Raw genomic sequence first — 23649 nt, forward strand, 5'->3', positions numbered from 1 at the left:
GCGGGCCCCCATTTGAGCGGCCCCTCTCCCGCCTGCAGCGCCCAGGGTCACTCCCAGCGCCGGCCCGCCTCTGCGCCGTTGCGCCGCCGCCCTGCAGACAGGCCGCTCCTCGGAAGCCCGGCCTGTGAGCTCCCGGCCCGCGGCTGGCCCGCACCTGGGCACCTACGAGCGCTTATCCCGGCACTTTCCGCTCACTCAGCCTCTCCGCCTTTGGGGGAACATTTATTGAGTATCTGCTGTGTGCCAAGGGGAACCAATGTTGGGCACAATACATGATTCCTGCCTTCAGGGAACCCACCGCCTGGTGCGGGAGGCAGAGATGAATCCAACGATCCCATAAAGAAACCTCACATCCCGGAGAGAGCTGGTACTGAAGGCCTCCAGGCGCCGGGGAAGGCGCACAGCTGTAGTCCGTGCAGTGCGAGAGGCGCTTCGGTAGGACAGTGTGTGAAGGCCGAGCCGCAGTGAGCAGGTGAGAGGGAAAGAGAAGAGGACGCATGTGCCAAGTCCCTGTGGTAGGAAGAAGTGTGGCTCGTAGGACCTGGGGCCCCGGGTGACTGGAACAGAGTGACTGTGAACACAGTTCCAGGTGAGGCTGAAGAGACCGGCCAGGCCAGCAAAGCCCCTAAGGCCTTGGACAGTTCTGACTCGTCGGAGAGCCATGGGGCACCCATGAAGATGTTCAGACCGAGATCCCTTCACCACCTGGTATTTTGAGCAGGTGCTTGGAGCAGGTACCCAGCGATGGATGCAGGCAGGACCGTCCGGCTGTTGCTAGAGTTGACGGGTTTGGCCTCTCGACGTCACAGAACAGGCTGTGTGCCTAGAACCCTCTGAAGCCACACACACACACGCACACACGCGCACACACACACACACACACAGCCCAGGCTGTGAGTGCACAGGAAAGGAACCCCGTATACATTTTCAACATTAGTCTGAAATCAAACTTCTAGCAACATTGATCCCACCTGTTTACACACAAGAGCCCCAGGGCCTTGGGGAGCCACAGGTTGGAGCACGGACAACAGGGAATGTGGGCTTTCTGCTGACCAGGGTCCCCCAGGCTGGAAGCTGGGAGCCAGGCCCTGTCCTCTCCACGTTCAGTTCCTCTAGCAATCGGCAAGTTCCCGGTCTGTCGGTCCTCTCCCTGCTCCTGGCAGGGTACATCCAGCAGGCTCTGTCTCCAACCTCAGCAGGGGAGTCCCCATGTGGGTCCCTGCATGCCACGACTCCTCAGCGGTCCTGGCGCCGGAGCGGGGGTGATGGGGGGTGCCGAACTGGAGGCAAGTCGTAATGCCCGGGGATGTGGCTGTTCTTCGGTGAGTCGTAGTGGCCAGGGGGCAGGCCCGGAGGCAGTGGGGGCTGGGAGCCCACAGAGTCTCGGTCTGGGGACAGAGAGGGGACAGGATGGGGGATGGCTTCTCCCTCCTCACACCTCTCCTCCTAGTGCCAGCCAGGGACGCCACCCTGACCTCACAGGGTGAGAACCCTTTGTCACCAACCTCATTCCCCTCTTTCCTGGGTACCGACTGCTCAAGTCAGGTGCTGTTGGACCATTTCAAACCCTCAACCCTGTGCAGCAGGGACGCTGCTCACGGGCTCTGAGAGGCCAGCTGATGTCCCAAACCTCGTGCCTGGTGCGAGCCCAGGTTGGAGCCCAGAGCCCAAGCTCTTGCTGCCATGCTGTGTTCCCGCTGCTTTCTCCCTCTAACCCTTCCTTCCCCCCGCGTCCTGGCCACCACCAGCCCCCCTGCCCCAACGGGGAAAGGGGTGCTCACCATAGGTCAGAGGGCTGGGCTCTTCATAGGTGCCACTATCTCTCTGTGGCTGGGGGTGCCGCCGGCGCTGGCTGTCCCAGACCTGAGCTGGCTGCCTGGGGGGGGACCCTGCAGGAGGGCCTTTCATCTCCACATAGCTGCTCTCCCGGGGGCTCCCTAGGAGGCTGGGCAGGTCCCGGATGGTGGCATAGGGGTTCTCGTTACTCAGGGAAGCCACACTGGCCCCCAGCCCCTCTTCAGAGATGGGCCCTAGGGGGAGAGTAAGGAAGTCAGGCTCCGTGGGGGCCCGGGCTCCTAGCCCCCAGCTCAGCCTGCCCCCTCGCCCCTGCGCCCACACCTTTGCCAGAGAACAGGACTGGGCCACCAGAGCTGCTGGAGCTGGGGCTAGAGCTTCGGTGCAGGCAGCCAATACCGGAGGGGCAGGAAGAGGTGGGGACCGTGAGCACACAGGCACCCCCCTCCTCTGGAACTGCTCCCACGAGCCCCCGGCTCTGACTCGCCCACCCGCACCAGAGGCCTCAGCCTCCAGGCTCTTACCCCGCTCCAGAGGCCCTGGCCGGGGCTCACGGTGGTGCTTCCAGTCCGCGGGTAGGGTGCTGTGGTTATCCAGGCCCTGGAAACCAGCGAACGGCTGACTGCCCGGAACCTAAGGCGGGGAGGGGCATGGAGTAGGGAGCCTAGCGGGCCAGGATGGAGCTTTCCAGAGACCCGGGTCTGGGCCCGCCCCTCAGCAATGCCCCCACCCCCCAGCACTGACCTTGTTAGGGGGCAGGGGGTTTGGGGAGCACTGTGACAGGGTGTGGTAGCTGGGGTTGGAGTAGTAGTGGCTGTAGCTCGGGGGGACATCTGCACAAACAGACATAGGCGCGTGGTGACCCGGCTGGTCCGAGAGAGGCCCCAGGCCGGGGAGAGCGGCTGGGCCAGGCCGGCAGCAGGTCAGCGGCCGCCCTCTCTGACCCCTCCTCTCCCCTCTGACGCAGATGGCGCCCTCCCCATCTTCCGGTCCGGGAAGGGGGGAGGGACATGGGAGCCCTGCCCCGCCCCCCGCCCCGGCCCCCAGGCCAGCTCACCTGGCATGACGTACTCGGAGCTGTCCAGGTGCCCCCCGCTGTAGGCCACCACCAGGTGCCGGTGCTCCTTGCCCTTCTGCCAGTGGCGGTAGCCAACGAAGAGCACCAGCAGGGCCACCACCAGGGAGCCCAGCACTGCGATGCCGATGACCGCCCCCAGCGAGTTGTAGGCCACGGGAGAGGTAGGCATCATGGTGAAGGGCTCCTGGTTTCCTAGGGGCACGGGGTGGCCACTCAGCCTGGTGTCTTGGGTCTACTCCGGTGCGCAGGGCACGTGCACGGGAGAGGCCCCAGTAGGAAGGCCGGGAGCACCAGGGGTCTGGGTCCTGGTGCCCTGGGGACAAGGGAGCCCTGGAGAAGAACTCACCAATCCTGCAGGGGGCACCGCTGTCCTCTGGGGGACACACACAGGCCCCCGTGACGGGGTGGCACCTCTCTCCTGGACCGCACTGGCATGGCTGGGAGCAGTTGGCTCCGAACGTCCCGGGAGAGCAGCCTGGTAGGGAGGCAGGTGTGGTAAGGGGCCAAAGAGGCAGTCTCCTCCCTGGGCTGGGGGGCAGGGCACGAGTTCCCCTTCCATGGGTACCTTCCAAGCAGAGGCGTCCTGTCCAGCCTGGGGGGCAGAAACAGCTCCCATCCTGGGGGTGGCAGGTGCCCCCATGGCCACACTGGCAGGACTGGGCACAGTCAGCTCCCCAGTGTCCTAGAGGGCATGCTGCAGGGGACAAGTGGCTGTCTGCCGGGGCAGGGCCAGCCCCCCCCCCTCCGGACGGACACTCAGCCCCCAGCCTCACTGAATCTGCTCGGCCTTGGTCTCCTGGGGACACCAAGGTTTGGAACCACAGCTGCCACGGGTGACCCGTGGGTGCTTATCACGAGCCCACCTGCCCACTCGAACCTGCATTTGGTTCTCTAACAGCCATTTCAAAATGGGGTGCCCAGGGCCGGACAAGCGACGGGCCTGTTACTCCCCCGCGCTCAGCTCTGATTCTTTTTTCTCTTTAACCTAAGATGGAAGTAAGTGTCCGTACTGTTTAAGTCACGGTTTCTGTGCACCTGACACTAGCGACCAACGTAACAGCAGCCCGCCCGGAACTCTACGGGGACGCCGCCCTCCGTCGCCTCGCCGAGCCCCTGAGCCCGCACTCAGCCTCCCTGGTCACCGCTTCTCACTTCCTTCCAACACCTGCCGTACTTGGGGCTCTGGGCTCATCTGTTCCATAATGTTATTTATGCATTTTTGTGGGGAAGAAGCCACTTATAAATAAATATAAATTGAAAAACGCAGAAGCAAAAAGAAAAACCTGTGAAACCAAGCTCAGGGCTCCCTCACCCACCGCCGGCCCCTGGGCCCAGACCAATAGCACCCTTCCCAGACCACCCTGCAGAGGGAAGTCCCAAGCTGCACCCCGGGGCACCTGGGCCATAATAGAGTGTCTGTCCGTTTTATATAAACCACGGACCCCAAGTGGGCCTGGAAGCCTCCGGTCCTCAGCCCAGTGCTCAGCACGCGCACGCACTCTCACACACAAGCCGCCACCTACGCTGGGAGCAATTGGGGCCTGTCCAGCCAGCCAGGCAGTAGCAAGTCCCGTCCGAGGGGTGGCAGGAGGAGTGGTTGGCACACTTGCAGGGCACACAGCGTTTGCCATAGCGGCCAGGCTGGCAGGCTGGGGGGAAAGGGCCGGTGATGAGTGGGGGCAGGGACCACCCCTGGGTCAGCCCGGGACCCCACCAGCGCCCTCCCTTCTCTGCATGTGGAAGATGCCGAGAGGGCAGTGGGGGGCTTCTGGCATCAGACATCGCCCTGCACCCTCCTGCTGGTGAGGGAGGGTGGGAGAGGGAGTCTCACACTTCTGGCAGGAGGGCCCTCGGAATCCGGGGGCGCACACGCAATTGCCGTTCTCCGGGACGCAGGTGCCTCCGTTCTTGCAGGTACAGCTCTTACTGCAGTTGGCTCCCCAGAGGCCGTCGGGGCAGGGCAGGTGGCAGCGGGCCCCTGTGGGAGAGAAAGGTATGGCGAGCCTGGCCGGCCCCCTACTCACGTCCACAGGGGCTCTGATGGACATACTCCCTGTGGGCTCCATCCCCCAGCTCTGGGGGACTTGGGGCCAGGACACCTCAGTGCTCACCCGTCCAGCCGGCCTGGCACTGGCAGTGTCCATGAACAGGGTCGCAGCCATCAGAGTGGTCACAGTCACAGCGGCTGGCACAGCCTTTGCCAAACTGCCCCTTCTTGGAGAGGGAGTGGAGGGCGGGGCAGGCCAGTCAGCCCAGAGTTTGCTGTGACCTGCCCGCCCGCGGGCAGACAGGCTGTTGAGCACTTACCGGGCAGGGGAGCTGGCAGTGCACTCCGTGCCACCCAGGGGTGCAGGTGCAGGCTCCGGTTCGGGGGCTGCAAGCTGCCTCGTGGGCACACTGGCAGCTGGCATTGCAACCGAAGCCCCAGGTTCCAGGCGAGCAGGGCACGGAGCAGTTACCACGCTGCCAACCTGGAAGAGGGGCCCCGCAGAGAGGCATGGGGATCCAGCTCCACCCCCCACCAAGCACGCAAGGCAGGAGCTGTGCCCGGCTCTGGGCTGGGAGCTGAGAGTGGGCGTGGGGGTGCTCGAGGCCCAGGCGGGAGGCAAGCGTGTGCACCGGTAACACGCTGGGTGGTTGCTGGTGGTCCACCAGTCCCTTCTGGGGCCTGCAGAATGGGGGGCAGGGGGGCTTGGCAGCAAACCCCAAACCAGGTACCTAAATGAGTAATGCAGATCACCTGTAAGACTACAAGGAGGAGTGGGGACTGGAGACCAGAGGTGGGTTGCACATCACCGAGAGCCACCCAAACACAACTCAAGCCGTGTCAGAACGCAGCCTAAAGGTTGCCAACCGGCCACCCGGGTGGATCTCAGAAGCCCTTCCAGGCCCTCCCAACTTGTGGCTCTTGATGACTGAGGGCTAGGGATGCTCGCCCAAGAGGTGCCTTCTGGCCTGGACCTTTCAGCGCAAGTAGGATTTTTGTGGTTGAAAAAAAGCAAAGTGGATTTTCCAGGAAGGAAGTGGCCTGGCGACTTTCCCACCGTCCAGCTGCGGCCCGGGGACCCCGCCCCTGCGCTCGGGCCCGCCTTCTTGCCCGTGGCCCCGCCCCCAACCCGCCCCTCCCCGGAGACCCTGCCCCCTTACCCTCCTTGCACACGCAGGCGCCGTCCACCGGCGAGCAGGCGATGGCGTTGTCGCAGGAGCAGCGCGCGCTGCAGTCGACTCCATAGGTGTCGGGGGGGCAGAGGCTGGCGCAGTGCGGGCCCTGAAAGCAGGGGCGGGGGGGCCGGTGAGGGGGCGGCCCGGCCCCTCCGCTGCCGCCTCCTCCGGGTCCTCCCCGCGCCACGCCTCACCGTGTAGCCGGGCGCACAGCGGCACCGGCCGCTGTCGGGCTGGCACACGCCGCCGTGGAGGCAGAGGCAGTGCTCCTGGCAGCCGGGCCCGTGCGTGTCCTGCGGGCAGCTCTCGTTGCAGTGCAGGCCGGCCCAGCCCGGCAGGCACGAGCACTCCCCGCTCATCGGGTGGCAGCTGCGGCGGGAGCGGGCGGCGCTGTCTGACGGGGTCCGCGCGCGCCTCCCGCGCCTCCCCGGGCTCCCCAGGCTCCCGGGCTCCTCGGCGCGGCGGGCGCCGGGCTTCGCCGAACCGGGGGACCGTTCCGAGCGCGCCCCCACTCCCGAGGCCCCTCCCTCTCCCTTCTGTGACATCTGTCCCGCCCTCGGGTCGGGCTCCCGGGCTTCGGCGCCCAGGGCCTCTCCCATCGGCGTCCTGCCCCTGAGCGCGCTCCGGCGCCACACCTGAGGCTGTGCTCCGGGTCGCAGGTGCAGGGCTCCTGGCAGCTGAGGCCGTAGAGGCCGTCGGGGCAGAGGCGCTCGGTGCAGCGGTCCCCAGTGAAGCCGTGTTCGCACAGACACGCGCCGTTGGCCGGGAAGCAGCGCGCGCCCTGGGCGCAGTCGCACGTCTCTGCACAGTCCTGGCCGAAGCGGCCCACGGGGCACTCCTCACGGCACCTGGGGGCCTGCCCAGTGAGTCTGACCGCATGCACCCTCCCACCTCTCCCGCCCCCCGCCAAAGCCACTCACCGATCCCCCGTGTAGCCTGGGGCGCAGCGACACTGGCCAGTGAATCGGTTGCAGAGGCCACCATTGTGACAGTGGCACTCTTGGGAGCAGTTGGGTCCATGGAAGCCCTCTGGGCAGGGCAGGGAGCAGATGGTGCCCTGGAGAGGTGGAACATGGACAGCCCCTCCCATGGGCACTGGACCCCGTGATACCCCCACCCCTCAACACCCTGCAGGGTCACAGAGCCCACCCCCTTCACACACCCCCTCCTCCCACCCTGCGGAGAAGCTCCCCGTGCAGGCCACCCCCTTCCTACCATCCAACCAGGTGGGCAGCTGCAGGAGCCCTGGGAGGCCTGGTAGACACCCCCGTTGTGGCAAGGCTGGGTTCTGGGGCAGAAGCCAGCGGGGCCCGGGAGACAGGACATCTCACAGCTGCTGGGCAAAGCAGTGAGGTCAGGGCGGGCACAAGCAGCACGGGCCTCCCCTTTGCCCCCTGCCCCGTGCTTCCCGGGGGGAGCAAATCCTGACCTCAGAGCTCAGTGTGGCAGCCAGCCTGCGGGTGTCGTGCCCCCCACGCCCCTCCCCCCACTTCCCCCACCCCCACCCCCGCCCTGGGACAGGAGGAGTCGGAAAGCAAAGGTTTCCAGGACCAGAAATGGCAGGGACAGCCAGCACCACCAGAAGGGGTAGGGTAAGCAGCCTGCGCTGCCAGTCCCCTCCAGACACATCTGCCTGCCCTGGTTTCTCTGCCCCAGAGGGCTCCGCACTGGAGCTGCTCCATGAGGCCCGATGCATCCCCACCCGGCCTGCACCTCCTCGCGACAGGCTTCTCTGGGACCCTGTCAGCCCCACTTGGGGATACCCGCTCACACACGCAGGCTCTGTCATCTGCACAGAGAGCCTCCCAGCTGGAGGACCCTGCTGTCGCCTTACAAGGAGGGAACAGCTCACAGAGACTCAACGATGGGCTCAAGCTCGCTCAACGGGTCAGTGGCAGAGCTGGGACGAGGACCTTGGCCTCTCCATTCTGTCCCACTGGGGGTCCAGCCCGAGTCTCCTCAATCTGCATATAAGCCCAGGTGGTCCTGTGCCCACGACCCCGTTGTGCACCTGGGCCCCTTCCTCTCCGGGGGGCAGAAGCAGGCTCCGGTCCGGGGGTCACAGGGTGCTCCGTGGCACCTGCAGCGTAACCCGCAGGCGGGGCCGTACTGGCCAGGGGGGCAGGGCTGGAGGCAACGTGGGGGCTGCAGGCCCAAGGGGCAGAAGCAGGCTCCGCTCTTGGGGTCGCAGGAGCTGCTGTTCCCGCAGTGGCAGGGCTCGTCACACTGAGGTCCCCACATGCCTGGGGCACAGGCTGCAGGATGAGGAGGGCAGAAGGGGGTCACCAGGGGTCTCCCCCTCCCTAGCCTCCATGAGTCCAAGCCCACTCCCTAAACCCGTGCCCTGTGCCCCACTTCGGAAAAGGCAGCTGGCTGCTCTGGGGCTCTTGGAGTGTTGGGGTGCTAAACCCCTGTGAGTGGTAGGGAAGGTGTGGCCAGCCCTCCCCCCCAGCCCCCCAGCCCCCCAGCCCCCCAGCACTCACCGCTGGAGCAGTCCTCGCCCCGCCAGCCCTGCTCACACTGGCACCGGCCGGGAGCCACACAGCGGCCGTGGACGCACTCCTGGGCACAGAGCGCTGGGGCAGAGACCGAGGGAGTGAGAACCACTTCCTCTGCCCCCACCAGCCTCTCCCCCTTGGAAACCCGACCCTGGGGGCCTGACCCTCCCAGAGCAGCACCTCGGCCTGGAAGAAGTGGCCACAGAAGACAGGGCCAGCAAGTCAGGCCAGAACTTGACAGAAGCTCAGAGTCCAGGCTCCCCAGCCCCTTTCGGTGACATTGTCCAAGCACCGTGGTTGGGAAAGAAAGGGGACCCTCAGGAGGGAACCAGACTTGGCGGCTATGTGGACATCAGTGGGTGGGGGCGGGGCAGGCTGGGCAGGAGTCCACGGTGACGGTGACGGTGACGGTGACTGATGGAGGGGAGAGAGGCAAAGCAGGCTCCCGCCAGGAGCCCGTGGGGTGTGGCGGCCCACTCTGGGCTGCGGGGTGGTGCCAGGCAGGTGAGCCTAGTGGAAGACACACAGCAACAGAGGCAGAAACGGGGAGAGACAAAGACTTGGAGCGACAGAGGGACACAGGCAGCCCTGAGACAGACAGACAGACAGAGACAGATGCTCCAACACATGGAGAGGAGGGGAGGGAGAAACATGGGGGCAGCTAGGACGGAGGTGGCTAGTGGCCGCTGCTGGGGCGGGACAAGCCCGGAGGCAGCAGGGAAGCACACGGGAAGGACAGACTCACGGACACAGGTGTCCCCGCTCTCATAGAAGCCTTGGCAACAGCGCAGGCGTTTCCGGTGCTCCGTCCTCACCACCTGGCGGTACACCGGCCTGTAGACGACCCTAGGGGACCCCGAAGGTGGCCCTCAGCGCCCCCCGCTGACACCAGACCAGCCACGCCCAGCGCTGTGCGACCCTGGGAGGCCCCTGCTCCCCTAGAGCAGAAGCATTCCCTCACTGAGCCCCCCCACGCACACTTGCGCACACGCACACACGCGCACAGGTGCACACATACCCACACGAGCCCCCCCCCACCTCCCTTTCAGTGCCGTGAGGCCAGACGCTTCCTCGGCTCCCCCAAGTGTCCAAGAAGAGAAGGGGGGTATGGAGAGCCGGGCGCTGAGCCAGCGCTGAGCCCTCGGCGGGTGGGGGGCGCTGAGCCAGCGCTGAGCCCTCGGCGGGTGGGGGGCAGGCAACCGCGGGCACTCACGTGGGCTGGGGGCAGGCGTGGGGGCTCTCCCAGGGCCGGTCACAGGGCTCTGAGGGGAGCAGGCTGAAGGGGCGGGAGTGGGACTCCTTGGTGATGGTGGTGAAGCTGCAGGACAGGGGTGGGGTCAGGGGTCAGGGCGGGGGAGGCCTCCCGCTGCCGCAGGGCCCTCAGGAAGCAGGGGTGTGAGGGCTTGGCCATGCTGGGGAAGGTGGGTTTGCTCCCCCAAGCCTAGGAGGAACCCCTGTCCCGGCCCCCTCCCTCTGAAGGGGTCTTCCCGGAATCGGAGTATTTCTGGGACCCCCTCATCACTGCTCTCTCCTCAGCCTACAGGACCAGAGCGTTCCAGTTCCCCCTCCGCCTCCTCCCTACGTGGCAGGAGCTGGAATTGATTCCTGGGCCCAGCGACGGAGACGGAAACACTTCTGGCCAAACCCTGACCTGGGCCTTGCTCCCCAACCCTGTGCCTTTCGCTCCCCTTGGACCAGCGCCCCTTTTGCTCCACAGGGAATGGCTCCCACCCTGCATTCTGTCCCGCAGCCAGCTTCCCAGGGGACCACGGGATGGGGACAAGAAAGGACAGGTCAGAAGTAGCCCCTGCAGGGGAGCAGAAAGAGAGCAGGGACAGAACCAGGCGGGGTGGGAGGGAGGACTACGGAGAGGCGGAGGTGGGGGGCAGCTGGGGAGAGGCGGGGAGGCGGGGAAGGGGAGGGAGAGGAGACCCCAAGGCAGGTGGGGAGCTGGGGAAGCCACAAGGGACGCTCACCTTTCCCAGAAGCTGCAGGTGTTGGGGTCACTGGGGCTGAGGGCTCCAGCCAGCCCCAGGCCCAGGGTCAGGAGTTGCAGGGGGCACAGAGGTGGTAACATCGCCAAGGCCGGGCTCTGGGCCAGGTGACGGGCAACTGAGAATCTGCAGGGACCAAAAGGTGGGAGAAGACACGAGGCTCTCGCCTCTTGCCCCCGAGCCCCCTGCCCGGGGTGGGCTCTGCTCCCCAAGGTCACATCCCTGACCAGGCGGCTGTTACCTCTGCCTGGCCGTGCTCCCTCCTTTCTTTGCCTGAGTCCTCACGTCTGCCCGGCTCCCCGAGTGACACCTGTCCTCCCAGCACCATTCACTGAGCCCCGGCCCAGGGCCCCCAGAGGCAGGGCTCCTGCCCAGATCCCAGAGCCCCTCCAGGCCCTGCCCAGGGCACCCGGACTCTGGTACAGAGTGGGAAGCTAGAGCCAATGGGAAGTCGTGCGGGAAGCCCACAGGGGCTGGGGGCCCCGCTGGAGAAATAATCCCCGGTCCCGGCAGCCCATCGTGGAATCGGCCACGGGAGGGGACCTTCCTGTCACTGCACACCAGCAGGTGGGGCCAAATCCCTCTGATGCAGCTGGGGGCCTGTGGAGTAGGGCCTGTCCGATGACCTCGAAGGAGACCACTCCTATCCATGGTGTCAGGCGCAGTTCCACGGGCTCCAGGGAGGCCACGGTGCCCCGTCACAGAGGACACATTAGGAGCCTGAAATCCAGCTTGTTCCGGGGGATTCCTGACCCCAGGGACACCACCAAACACCACAGGCCAGGGAGAACCCCATCCCCACCCCGCCAGAGGCCCCATAGGCCCGCAGGCCCCACAGCTATGGCCCCCCGGCCGGCCTCAGATGGAAGCGGCCCCCAGGTCGCTCCGGCCTCCCCCTCAGCCATCTGGAAGCGGCCCCTCTCTTCTCCTCCGCTCTGGCCTCGCCCGGTGGGTGGGGAGCAGGTCGGGACCTCAGCTGGGTCCGCTCTGGCTCCCGTGCTCAGGAGGGGCTGGGCTCCTGCCTGCCCACCCTCGAAGCCAGAGTCAGATTGTGTTCTGTGTTCCTAAAACTCGTCGGGGCTCTCTGCTCCCTGCCTCCCCGAGGCACCCACATCTGCTTACAATTTTCCCGGGAAGGTCGCGGTTGCTGGCCCCTTCCCCACCCCCCACCCCCGGAGTATCTCTGGAATTCTGGAATGCCTGCTCCCTGGCCTCGCCCGCGCCCCCCACCCACACACTCCCAGGGTCCCCGCAGCCCAGAGACGCACCAGACCTCTCCCCACGTCCCCCTGTGCGGCGGCCCCAGAGATGCCTCCCCCTGTCTCCCACCACCTCCCAGCTGCTGGCCCAGGGGCTGTCCCCACTGAGGATGACGGGTGTCCCTGTCACAGCTACCCCAGGGCACGTGTCCCCCCACCCCCACCCCCCGCTGGCCTTCCTGGTGCTTCTCCACCCACCCTTAGGCCTCAGGGCGCTCACCAGCTCTCTAGGGCATCCTGCGGCCTGAGAGGCTCAGAGAAGCAGGGGCAGGGCCTGGGGGACCTGGCAGTGTCCTGGGGGATCCCAGTGCTCAGGATGTGGAGCCTGAAAACAGGAAACAGAGACGGGTTCCAGCAGGGAGCGGGGTCACCGGCTCCCTCCTCCCCACACCCTGAACTCAGAGGGAGGGATTCAGGGGGCTGGGCCAGGGGCTGGCCTCCCGAGCTGGGCACCCAGGCCACTCTGAAGGGGTGAGGGGGAGACTCAGCCTGTCCTCAGAGAGCCAGGCCACACGAGGGTCTGTCCCAGGGCAACCCCCCCTCCCCTTCGGAACAGACCTGGCTGCTTCCGCCGGCGTCCCCAGCTAGCCCCTCCACCCCTGCCCTGCAAGGGCTGCCTTCCCAGGTCCAGGGCCTGCCTCCAGGATCCGTGGTGCCGGCTTTCAGGTGACTGTCCCCGTGCGGCCTCCCATGGCTGAGCCGCTGCGGGATCCTGAGCCTCCACACAGCTCCCTCCCCTACCCTGTTGTCACAGCACCCTCTGCCTGGGCCCCCAGCTGTCCTCGGACTGGGGCTCGGTCTGAAGGGATCCAGATTTCCCGCCACCCAGCAACCCCTCTCCTGGACCCCTGTCCCTGGAGTGCCAGGCTGGGGGGGCACATGCCCCACAACAGGAAGGACCTGAGGCAGAGCAAGGGGCCCTCACGGTAGCCCCTCCTGCCAGTCACCACCTCGAAATCCAAGGTCTAGAGGAAATGGGGGCTTTAGGAGGTGGGCAGGGGACAATGAGGAGGGCTCGACCGCCCATCCAGGGTTCACCTTGATAATGGCTGATCGGGGGCTGGAGGCCTGGGAGGATTCTGTTTTCTCAAAGGGCCTCAGGCTCCCAGAAGGCACCAGGGTCCCAGTGGGTCAGAAGCAGGCCTGACAGTGGGGTTGGTGCAACCAGTGGGTGGTCCGCAGAGAGGGGTGAGGTGGGAGGGGGATCCCAGCAGGAAGGGGCAGGGGCAGTGTTTGGCCTGACCAACCTCAGCCCAAAGAAATGGGGATCCCAGGCCAGACGAGGAGCCCAGAACCCCAACCTGGCCCCGCAGCTTGTCTCTGAGACTTCGTCTGGGCCCATCCCAACACCCCCAGACCCACAAGCGCCGGGGCCACCTCTCCAGGGTTTTAAATCAGACAGCGCTGGCTCCTGTCCTGCCCTCACGGAGGGCGCCCCAGTCCCCCTCACTGTGGGCTCCTGGAGGCCCAGGCCTCGGTGTACTGTGTGGAGAAAGGTAGGGAGCCGCCCCGGGTCTCAGCTGCGGTGGGCCTCAGTCTCCCCTATGGGAGGCCGCGCTGTTCACAGGTGAGGGCATGGGCAGGAGTAAGTGCTCGGCCCAGGCCACACAGCGGGTGGGATCCAAACCCAGCCTCCGGCAGGCGCTCCCAGTGCTTCCCATCAATCCAGCCCAGAAGGGGAATCCCAGGGGCTTTGCATCTCTTTGTAAAAGTCTCAGTTATGCGGAGGGAGAGATGCCGAGGGGGCGGGGGCGGACGGGAGGAGGGGGGCTGCCGGGGACGCACCAGAGCCGTGGGAACGGGATGCGCTCCCGGTCCGGAACCGGCGGAGCTTCTCTCCTCCACCTCCAGACACGAAGCAGCCGCCCCCGCCGCCGGCCCCGAGCGCCCCCAGGCCCGAGCGTGGCCTCCCCCAGCCATGCCCCAGCGGGCCTCCAGGCCCACGCGCAGCCCAGCCCCAGCCATCCTTCTGCTCGGACGGATTCCTTCCGGTGGGGCGGGGGGGGGGAGCCCCTGTCCTCCCGCTGCCCCAGCCCCCTTGGGAGGAGGGAAAGGAGTCTGGGTCTTGGGGGCGGCAGAGCTCCTGCTGGACAGGAGAGTGACCGTTTCCATAGGAGGCCGAGAACGGGAGGACCTCCCCCTGCCCAGCTCCCCTCCCCAACTTTTCTCCAGGAGGGGGTCAACAGAGGTCAGCAGCCTGCGAGCTGGGCGGTGAATCACAGCTCTCAGCGCCCACCAGAGGAGCTGAAAGCAGCAGAGCTGTCCCTCAGATCAAGATGGGAATTGACAGATGAAGGGCTTTGAGCCCCCCCACGTGCTGGATTCACACTCACCGTCGCCCCCCCACCCCCTCCCCCTCCCCTTCCCCCTCCCCCTCCCCCTCCCCTTCCCCCTCCCCCTCCTCCTCCCCCTGCCCTTGGCACTGTCATACCATTTGGGTATCAATTCCAAGAAAAGCTGTTTCTTGTTTTTTTCTGAAGAACCCCCAGGATGATCCGGGAATGGGGCCTTAGCTGCTGACACAGAGAAGGGAAGTGGGGGTGGGAGGGGCCAGCCCCCCACAAAACCTGATCCCTCAGAAGAACAATGGGCTGCCCGCCAGGTAGGCCTTCAAGCCAAAGGCCAGGGCTGAGACAGGACGCCTGGCTACAGCGGACCCAGCTCCCAGCCTGACCCCCACCCCTGGTGCCCCAGCCCCCCTCCCCTCTCTGTCTCTCTGCCCCCTCCTGTCCTGTCGCAGAGTCTAGAGATCATAGTACTTACAGCCTGGCTGTAAGCACTTACAAGCTGTGTGACCTCATGGAGGCCCATGAGCCTCCATTCCCTCATCTGTGCAATGGGACAGCGGCCCCCACACCTCGCGGGGTACGGTGGGGGTAGGAACCATTAGTGCCGGTAAGTCCCCTGGAGCAGAGCCGCAGCCCAGAAGCCGCTCCGCGGACATGTGCGGGCACAGGGACAGAACCCCACCCCCCGTCCAGGTTCTAGGCTCTCAGCCTCTTTCTGTTTTTGTTTTGCTTCTCATCAAAGTCTCCCTGCTGGGGCGCCTGGGTGGCTCAGTGGGTTAAAGCCTCTGACTTCGGCTCAGGTCATGGTCCCAGGGTCCTGGGATCGAGCCCCGCATCTGGCTCTCTGCTCAGCGGGGAGCCTGCTTCCTCCTCTCTCTGCCTGCCTCTCTGCCTACTTGTGATCTCTGTCAAATAAAATATAAAAAAAAAAAAAAAGTCTCCCTGCTTTGGGGCAACTAGGAGGCTCAGTCAGGGAGCACCCCACTGGGCTCAGGTCATGATCTGAGGGTCCTGAGATGGAGCCCCACGTCAGGTTCACGCTCAGTGCAGAGTCGGCCTCGGTCTCCTTCTCTCTCTTCCTCTGCCCCGCTTCTCTCTCAAATAAACAACAATAAATAGTCTTAAAAAAAACAAAAACAAACCTCTCTGCTTTCTGCCTTTTTCATCTTCCTCCATCAGTTTCTTGGTCTGTGTCTTTCTGCCTCTCTCCTTCCTTTCCGACTGAGCCCCCCAGGGGCTCCTCTCCTTCCTTTCCTCCAGGTTGCCAGGCACAGCACAGTTGTGCAGTGTGTTCACTGCACAAGGGAAGCCACCCTCAGGCGTGCTGCAGAAGTTCACCAAGCCATGTGTCTTAGCCTAGCCACGGGGGCCTGGCCCCGGATCGACCTGCCTTGTCCGTCTGTTTCTCTGCGCTTTTTTCCAAGCCTGTCTTGGCCATGGAGACAGGATCACCTAGTCCTCCTCACCCAGCAGTGAGACCCCAGTCTGCCCCCTCAGGGCTCAGCATCCGCGTGTGTGCGCAAGCGCAGAACCCCGCCTACACCCAGCCAGGCCGCCAGCACTCCAGGCTTGTCTGCCGGATGGAGGGGCAGGAAGCCTGTGTGCTCCCAGAGGCTGGCCGGGAAGGGGGCAGGGGTGAGGGGCCGGCCTTGTGTTCTCTGTGGCTCAGGAAACAGAAGCTAGAGGGTCCTCAGCCGGACCTGTTTACTCATCAGGAAACAGGGAAACTTGGGGATTCTGATTCATCGAACGTCTATCGCGTGCCTCCCAGAGGCCTGCGCCAGCGCCAACGCCAGGCCAGGCCCTGCCATGGCCACGGCCTACAGGGGCCCTCTGACCGCTGTCCTCAGTCACGGGGAGGCCTCGGGAAAGCGACTTGCCCAGGGCCACCTGGGGGGCCAGCAGCAATGCCAGGATTAGAATCCTCCCAAAGAACAAAGCACTGGGTGGAGGGGAACCCCCAGATACACAGGCCGAGGGGGGGGCGACTCCCCTTCCAGACCCTCCCATCCCACTCCCTGGCACCCCCAGATACCCTCAGAAAGCACCACTCCTCTCTGGCCACCGCTCCTGTCTGACGCCCTCTGCGGCTCCTGGGTACCCAGGAGCCAGACCGGCTGGCTGGCCATCCCCCTGGTGCGCAAATACTCGCTCCCTCGGCCTGAGCACCAGCCTGCAGGCCCCCTTGGCCCAGACGAGCCCCCCAGTCCCCCCACCCAGGGCCGGCTCCAAACCAGACGGGACCAACACTTCCTCCGAGTCCAGCCAAAGGCTGAGCACCCGTATCAGTCTTTTGGGGGCACGTGGGGCAGACCCAGGCCAAGCCATGAGTCCACAGGCCCCCAGAGGAGGGACCCCGGTGTCCTGTGCGGTCTGAGGCCGGCACTGGGACTGCAGGTTCGTGCTCTGCCTCCCCCCACAGGCCGGGGCACCCTCCGTCTGTGCCGCTCGGAGGCTGCGAGTGGGCTGGGGACTCCCACCGACCACCATGGCTGTGGCACTTTCATTAAGGTTGGCCTTCCCCGTGGGAATGGGGCTCTGTGGGGCCAGGGCGCTTTCCCACCTTCCTCACCCCTGGCCCTGGCCCTGGCCAGCAGGGCCCGCAGGGATGTCTGGCCCCTGGGACGTGCCTTCACCCCGAGGGGGCAGTGGCACTGGGCCCTCAAAACCGGAAACAGCTCATAAGGAGCCTCCACCCTTCAGCAGGGAAAGGCGGCTCCAGACCTGCCCTCCTGACCTCAGGCAGGCGTCCTCGGTGGGCCCCCGAGTCCCTAAGCAATGAGAGCACAGTCCAGCATGGCCCTGAGTCACCTGGGGAGGAGGGGCTGGGCCCACCGGCCGGAGCCCTGTCCTGTGCCACGGGCCTCGGGACTGGGCCCCACCCCCTGGCCATCCACACACTCCCATCCAGTCAGAGGGACCGGCCCCTGAGGCCCTATGTGGGGCAGGGGAGGCCCCATGTCCCAGAGCCTCGCGCGCACCGGTCCCCTCCGGAGACCTCTGCCTGGGCACCCATGGGAGAGCTGTCCCCAGCCCCCCTGAACGTGTGCTGCGGCTGGTTTCTGCCCACTCCCCCGCGCTCGGGAGAGTGCGCGCTGTCACACTTCAGAAATACCCCAGAGAAGGGAAGTCACGAGCCCCAGGTCACACAGCCAGGCCAGGGCAAAGCCGGGATGGGGACTGGGATGCGGACTGGGTCCACCAGACCCCGAAGCCTGTGCTCACCCTTCCCATCTCCTCCCGCGGCCTTCCCTCTGCTCTTCCCGCGCCTCTGCCTCCAGCCCTTCTGTTCTTTCTCTCTGTCTCTGCTGTTTGCCTAAGTCCGCCCTTTCTTGCCTCTGGCTCTCGTTCGCGATGTCACTGTCCGCTCTCCTGTTTCCGGCTCTTTCATCCCCATCTTCGTACTTCTCTCTCCTTCTTGGTCTACCCTTCCTTCTGCTGGCGTCTCTAGGCCCGGCCCAGGCATGGCGCCTACACTCCCCCGTGCGGAGCTAGGACGGCGGGGCTAGGACGGCGGGGCTCGGACAGCCAGGCCCTCCAGTGTCCAGGGAGTCTCTTTCTCAGAGTTTCCCAGGCCACTCTAAGGAGATGCTGGGGAGCTCAGTGGTGGAGGCCCTGCCTGACTCTAGCACCCTCCCCAGCAGCTGGTGGGGGACAGGCAGAGAGCAGCCCGGCGACCTCTATCTCTGCCTAGAGAGCCAGTTTCCTCTTCTGGGAAAGCCTGATAGGAATGGGGTAGGGGAGGGAAGGAACAGCGGCCAAGCCTGGGCTTCACCTCCCGGTGGAGAGAGGGGGCCAGAGAGGCGAGCCTGGCCTCCCCCTGAGCTCCTCCACGAAGGGAAGGTAGCCCCAAGCCCCCAGCCACAGCGGCAAGTAGGCCGGTACCCTTCGGGGTGCTCTGGGAGCAGGAGAGGAGCTGCAGGGGACCAGCCAGGAGAGCCACCCCCGCGCTGCCTCACACACGCACACACACGGGCACTAGAGCTTGGACTGGGTGGGCGGGGGTCAGGGAAGAGCCCCTGCCACGCCATGACCCTGCCCGGCCCAGCTGAGGCCAGGCTGAGAGCTGACCCCTTGCCCAATCCCTCCAGGGGCAGTGGCCTGGCCGAGCCTGGGAACCTCCGGCCGGCACAAGCTGTTCCCATCCCTAGGGACCGGGGTCATAGCCCAGCCCCGGGAGAGGCCGCTGATGAGAGGTCAGGACAGGAGAGTGAGGATCCCGCGTTGAAGGCAGGAGATGGGGTGGGGCTGCGGGGTGGTCTTGTAGCCCCCACCCCGGGCCTCCCCCACCCCGGGCCTCCCCCACCCCAGCCTTGCCACCTCCTATGACCCCGCCAGCCCAAGGCTTTCTGCCCATCCAGATGCGGGAGACCTGTGACCAACTTCTTGTGCCCCCAACTGGCGAAGCTTCGGGTGCCAGGGAGCGGCATCCCGGCAGTCGCTCACTCTCCTGCAGGGTCAAGTCTCCTGTCAGCCGCCCCCACCCCAGCAGTGACAGGAGCCCTGATCAGGCCTGCGCTCCGAGGAGACAAGCTGTCCTTTGGCTGAGCCTGCGGCGACCCCAGGGACAGGCGCGGTGCTGTGGGCGTCCCCTCTCAGAAAGACCCGCGGGGCACAGAGGACCTACAGCCCGGGAAGGGGCAGAGTGGAGATTCGAACTCCTGCGTGGCCACTCACGCCTCCCCACAGCCTAGCAGAGGACCTGGAGCCCCGCTCTCGGGCTGCACGCCCCCCCCGCCCCCACAAGTCGCTCCGGGGGGCTCGGGAAGAGGCCTTTTCTGCATGCCACTAACTTGCTGTCCCCCCAGAGGGCCACCCCAGTGCCCTTGGCCCCTCCGCTGCCCGCACCCTCACGCAGGAGAACTCGCGGTCCGCAGCCCTTCCCCGGGGCAGGGGGGACGCGGGGCGCGCGGGGGCGCACAGTCACTCACCTGCCTTGGACCCGGGCTGTCGCTGGCCTGGGGTGGGGACCGCCGGGCGGCTGGGAGGGGACGGCGGGGCGGCGGGACCGCGGGGAGGCGGGGCGCGCGGCCCGCGGGGCGGGGCGGGGCAGGAAGGGGGCGGGCCCCGCGGGGCAGGAAGTGTGGAGGGGGCGCCGGGGCGGACGCCCGGGCTGGGGGAGCGCGGGAGGGGGGCTGAGGGCTCCCGGGGAGGGAGATGCCGGGGGAGGGAGGCGCTGGGGGGGCGCTGGGGGCTCCGGGGGGGCCCGGGGCTGGGGGCGCGGGGGGAGCCCGGAGCTGGGGGCGCCGGGGAGGGGGCTAGGGACGGCGGGAGCGGGGGAGGCGTTGGGACGGTGGGGGCGCCGCGAGCTGGAGGGAGCGGTGCTCGGGTGGCGGCCTGCCCTGGGGCGGAGCCGGGGGCCCCGGACCGGGACCCTCGTGGTTCCCCAGCAGCCGCAGGGCCCCGGCTTGCTCCGCCTCCCGCGCCTCAGCCTTCCGGGCCGCAAAGTGGGCCCGCGCCGGGAGCCAAAGAGCCGGTTTGCGGCGGGCACGTCCCCGGCGGCCCGGCGACCGCGCGACCTGAGGCGGGCCGCGGCCCAGGGTCGCCTCCTCCGCTCCCGCCGGAGGAGCCCGGGGGACGCGCCGCGACCTGGGCCCGACCTCCGCCGGCGCCACCTGGCGGCCACAGCGCGCTCCCGCGCCGCCCTCTTCGAAGGCCGAGGACACCTTGGTGACCCGGCCGGCTCGCTCGCCCCCTCGCTAGCCCTCGGCGTGGACCGCGTCAGCGAATCCTTAGCGCGAGCTCGGTGCGTCCCAGGAAGAGGCGGCTGTGCCCGCGGCTGCAGAGCGTTCGGGCCGTGGTCTGCGCTCCCGCCCCGGGTCGCACCGCCTACCCCGCAAAAGCCACCATGGTTCGGAAAGAGCAAGGCCGGACACCCTCGGAGATTTCTCGGATCAGCTTTACTGAGGCATGACTGACAATAAAACACGTATCCACTTAAAAATGTACTGTTCGGGGCGCCTGGGGGGCTCAGTGGGTGAAGCCTCTGCCTTCAGCTCAGGTCAGGATCTCAGGGTCCTGGGATCGAGCCCCACATCGGGCTCTCTGCTCAGCAGAGTCTGCTTCTCCCTCTCCCGCTCCCCCTGCTTGTGCTCCCTCTCCTGCTGTCTCTGTCAAATAAATAAAATCTTTTAAAAAATTTTTAATTATACCAAAATCTATGTAATCTATGTAACAAAAAATCTATGTAACAAAAAATCTATGTAACAAAATTTACCACTTTAACCATTTTAACAAGTTACTTTTTTAAAAAAGATTTTATTTGTTTGACAGAGATCACAAGTAGGCAGAGAGGCAGGCAGAGGGAGAGGAGGAAGCAGGCTCCCTGCCGAGCAGAGAGCCCGATGCCGATCCCAGGACCCTGAAATCATGACCTGAGCCGAAGGCAGAGGCTTAACCCACTGAGCCCCCCAGGCGCCCCGACTTTAACCATTTTAAAGTGCGCAGTTCGGTGGCATAAATACCTCCACACCGTGCAACCACCATCCATCTCCATAACGTTTCCATCACCCCAAACTCGAACTCTGTCTCCATGAAACAGCAGCGCCCCACTCCTCCCCGTCCCCGTCCCCGCCCCCACTCCTGTCTGCCCCTCTTTCTGTGGCTATGGATTCTACTACTCCCAGTGGCAGAAGTGGAATCCCAGTGTTTGTGTTTTTGGCTGGTGCGTTCACTTGGTTTGATGTCTTAGTTTGATGAACTTGGACCAGTGGGTGACCCTGTGTACCCTCCACTTCAGAGTAGCTTCTCAGAAGTAAGCTCCGCCGCGAAGCGGGGCTCCACGTCACCACCCCGAGACCAGGCGTTGCGCGCTCCACGGACCCAGCCGGCCGGACGCCTCAGTCCGCATAATTTCCACAAAACCTCCCGGCCCCGCCAGGCGCCTGGGTGGCTCCGTCCGGCCTCTGACTCCTGATTTCCACGCAGGCCGGCCCGGCGCGGGGGGCTGGAGCCCGCGTCCGCCGTGAGTCTGCTCCGGAGTCTCTCTCCCTCCACCCCCCGCCCCGCGTTCTCGCTCTAAAATAAATACATTTTCAAGATTTTATGTATTCACTTGACAGAGAGAGAGTGAGAGGGGAATGAGAGGGGAGAAGGTCCGCGGGAGAAGCGGACTCCGCACGGAGCCGGGAGCCCGCCGTGGGGCTCGATCCCGGGACTCCAGGATCACGACCCGAGCCAAAGGCGGTCGCCCAACCCACCGCGCCACGCAAGCGGCCCAAGAAAGATTTTATTTATTCATTTGACAGACGCAGCGGGAGGCAGCACAAGCAGGGGAGAGGCGGAGGGGGAAGCAGGGGAGAGGCGGAGGGGGAAGCAGGGGAGAGGCGGAGGGGGAAGCAGGCTCCCCGCCGAGCAGGGAGCCGGACGCGGGGCTCGATCCCCCGGTCTGCGGGATCGTGGCCCGAGGCGGAGGCCGACGCCCAACGACGGAGCCCCCGGCGCCCCCACAATAAATAAATCTAGTTTTCTGCGCCGTCGAACTCCCGGTGACCTTCGCACGTCGAGCCGCAGCCCCGCCCCCCGCGCGCGACCGCCCCGCCCCGCCCTGCAGCCGCGGAACCGGGGGTCGCGGGGTCCGCGCGGCCGGCCTGTGCGCTGCTCGCTCGCGGCGGGCTTCGCTCCCCGCAGACGCCTGGCGCGGTCGCGCGCCGGGTCACCGAGGCCCGCCGCACCGCCTCCCGCTGGCCGCGCGGGAAGCCGCTCGGAACGACTGCGCCCGAGTCCGCCCGGACGCGCTGCCCCGGTCCCCAGCGAGCGGCCCCGCGTGCGGCTCGAACCCGGGACCCCGCGACGGGCAGGCACGCGCTCCGAGCCCGCCAGGCGCCCCTGCCCCGCGGCTCCTTCGCGGGGGTCTGTGGGCTTTCCCGGGACGAACCCGAGCGGCGTCCCGGCTTCCGGTCCGGGGTCAAAGCCGTGTGTGGCGCCCGGACTCCGCCCGAGAGGCTCCTGCCCGCGCGAGACGGGCGAGCGCGGAGCGCGGGGCCGCCGGGAGGGCTCGCGGGCGGGGGCGGCTCCGGAGCGCGAGGAGCGGCGCGGGACGCGTCTGCGGCTGGCGGACCGGAGGGCTCCAGCAGGGGGCAGCAGAGACCGACGCACGGCTCCGTCCGGAGGCCCAAGACCATAGAGGAGGAGCACCCCTGAGGCCAGAGGGGCCTGGAAAGGCTTCCGATGCACCGCCTCCTAGGGGCCAGGGGGGGACCTGCGCTCCGCTCGGACCTGAGCCCGCCCTGTCCGGCCTCTCCCTCCTTCCCCACCCGCGCGTATGAACCGTAAACTTGCCTCATCGAGCCCGAGTGTTCTTTTTTTTTTTTTTTTTTTTTTCCCAAAAAAGCTTTTAAAATGCATTCATTTGGGGGCGACTGAGCAAGAGCATGAGCAGGGGGAGCCGCGGAGGGGGAGGCAGAGGGAGAGGCGGGCTCGCCGCGGAGCAGGGCCAGCGCGTGACTGGCCGCCGGGACTCTGGGATCACGCCTGAGCTGCAGGCGGCCCTGGCCCGAGGGTTTCGGGGTCCGGGACGGGCCGAGACCGCCTGCGGGATCCGGAGCCGGCGCGGGGTCGGAGCTCCGGAGCCGCCTGCGCCTCAGCTTCTGGGCCCAGCCCTGCGGCTGGGACGATGGAGGTCCTCCTCCTGCCTCCCGAGAGGGGACAAGGGGTCCAAGGCCCGCATTCTTGTTTCTTTTCTTTTCTTTTTCTTCTTTTCTTTTTTTTTTTCTTTTTCTTCTTTTCAGTCTCTGTACCCCGCATGGGGCGTGAACCCACAACCCGGGCTCCAGCACCCGCCTCCTCCATTCTTTCGTTCTACAAGCAGGCTCTTGCGCTTGGGCCCAGGATGCAGAGGAAATGACGCTGACGATGATGATGACGGCGGCCGCTTTTATCGGACAGACCCTACTGACAACCCGGCACTCGTCTTAGAACCTTGCATTAGCCAAGAAGTCAAGTCCCCGGTTCTCAAGAGCCCACGTGCTAGTTGGCGACGCGATTATTCGTTCATTCGTGGACCGAAGGTTTGTAGAGCCGCTACTGTGGCATGGCATGGGGTCGACGGCCGTAAACAAAGCAGAGCAAAGCCTCTGCCTGGACGTGGAGGGAAAGATGGAGCTTGCGGCCTAACTGAGGGGCTGGTGGGGAGAAGACAAATCCGTAAAATCGTGATGCGTCCCGTGACCTCTGTGCTGTCACAAACAGGCTGTCGACGCAGGAGAGGGGGATGGAGTGCTGGGGGTCCTGGTTTTAGAAAGGGGGTCAGGGAAGCCCTCACTGAACAGGGAACCTACAGGGGAGGACCTAGAGGAGAGGAAGAGGGACCACACAGCTCTCCGCAGGGAGGGTGTTCCAGGCCACAGAGGCCCTGAGGCCAGAGCACGTGCCAGGTGCAGAGACCAGCGAGGAGACTGGGACCGAGTGGTGTCAGGGGAGTGGATGTCTCGGATCCCACGGGGCCCTGTCAGCTGTGCTAGGGCGGCTGGAGTGTCTAGGAAATGGGGAGCCTCCAGGGGATTTTGGACAGAAGAGGGTCACGCTCCTGTTCCAGCTTTAAAAGAGTAACCGTGAGTCGTAGGGAGCACAGTGGAA

At 65.9% G+C, this 23649-nt stretch overlaps 1 protein-coding gene across 2 annotated transcripts; it reads right to left on the reverse strand.

Moving 5' to 3' along the window:
• Positions 1–203: 203 nt before the first annotated feature.
• PEAR1 (platelet endothelial aggregation receptor 1) lies at positions 204–19080 on the reverse strand. Of its 2 annotated transcripts, none has more exons than XM_032318079.1 (23): positions 19005–19080; positions 12006–12110; positions 10509–10652; positions 9746–9850; positions 9278–9378; positions 8518–8610; positions 8046–8289; positions 7250–7367; positions 6955–7091; positions 6670–6882; positions 6229–6403; positions 6020–6140; positions 5180–5343; positions 4984–5086; positions 4704–4850; positions 4396–4521; positions 3438–3566; positions 3219–3347; positions 2852–3064; positions 2539–2627; positions 2319–2394; positions 1782–2030; positions 204–1388 (listed from the first exon to the last, which is right to left on the reverse strand). In XM_032318079.1, exons 3-23 carry the CDS (start codon positions 10607–10609, stop codon positions 1237–1239), a joined length of 2985 nt encoding a protein of 994 aa, XP_032173970.1. In that variant the 5' UTR covers positions 10610–10652; positions 12006–12110; positions 19005–19080; the 3' UTR covers positions 204–1236. The 2 variants fall into 2 exon arrangements, with proteins under 2 accessions (XP_032173970.1, XP_032173969.1); XM_032318078.1 differs by having other exon boundaries at positions 2319–2427.
• Positions 19081–23649: the final 4569 nt, after the last annotated feature.

Source organism: Mustela erminea, chromosome 17 (assembly GCF_009829155.1).
Source record: "Mustela erminea isolate mMusErm1 chromosome 17, mMusErm1.Pri, whole genome shotgun sequence".
Taxonomy (NCBI): Eukaryota; Metazoa; Chordata; class Mammalia; order Carnivora; family Mustelidae; genus Mustela; species Mustela erminea.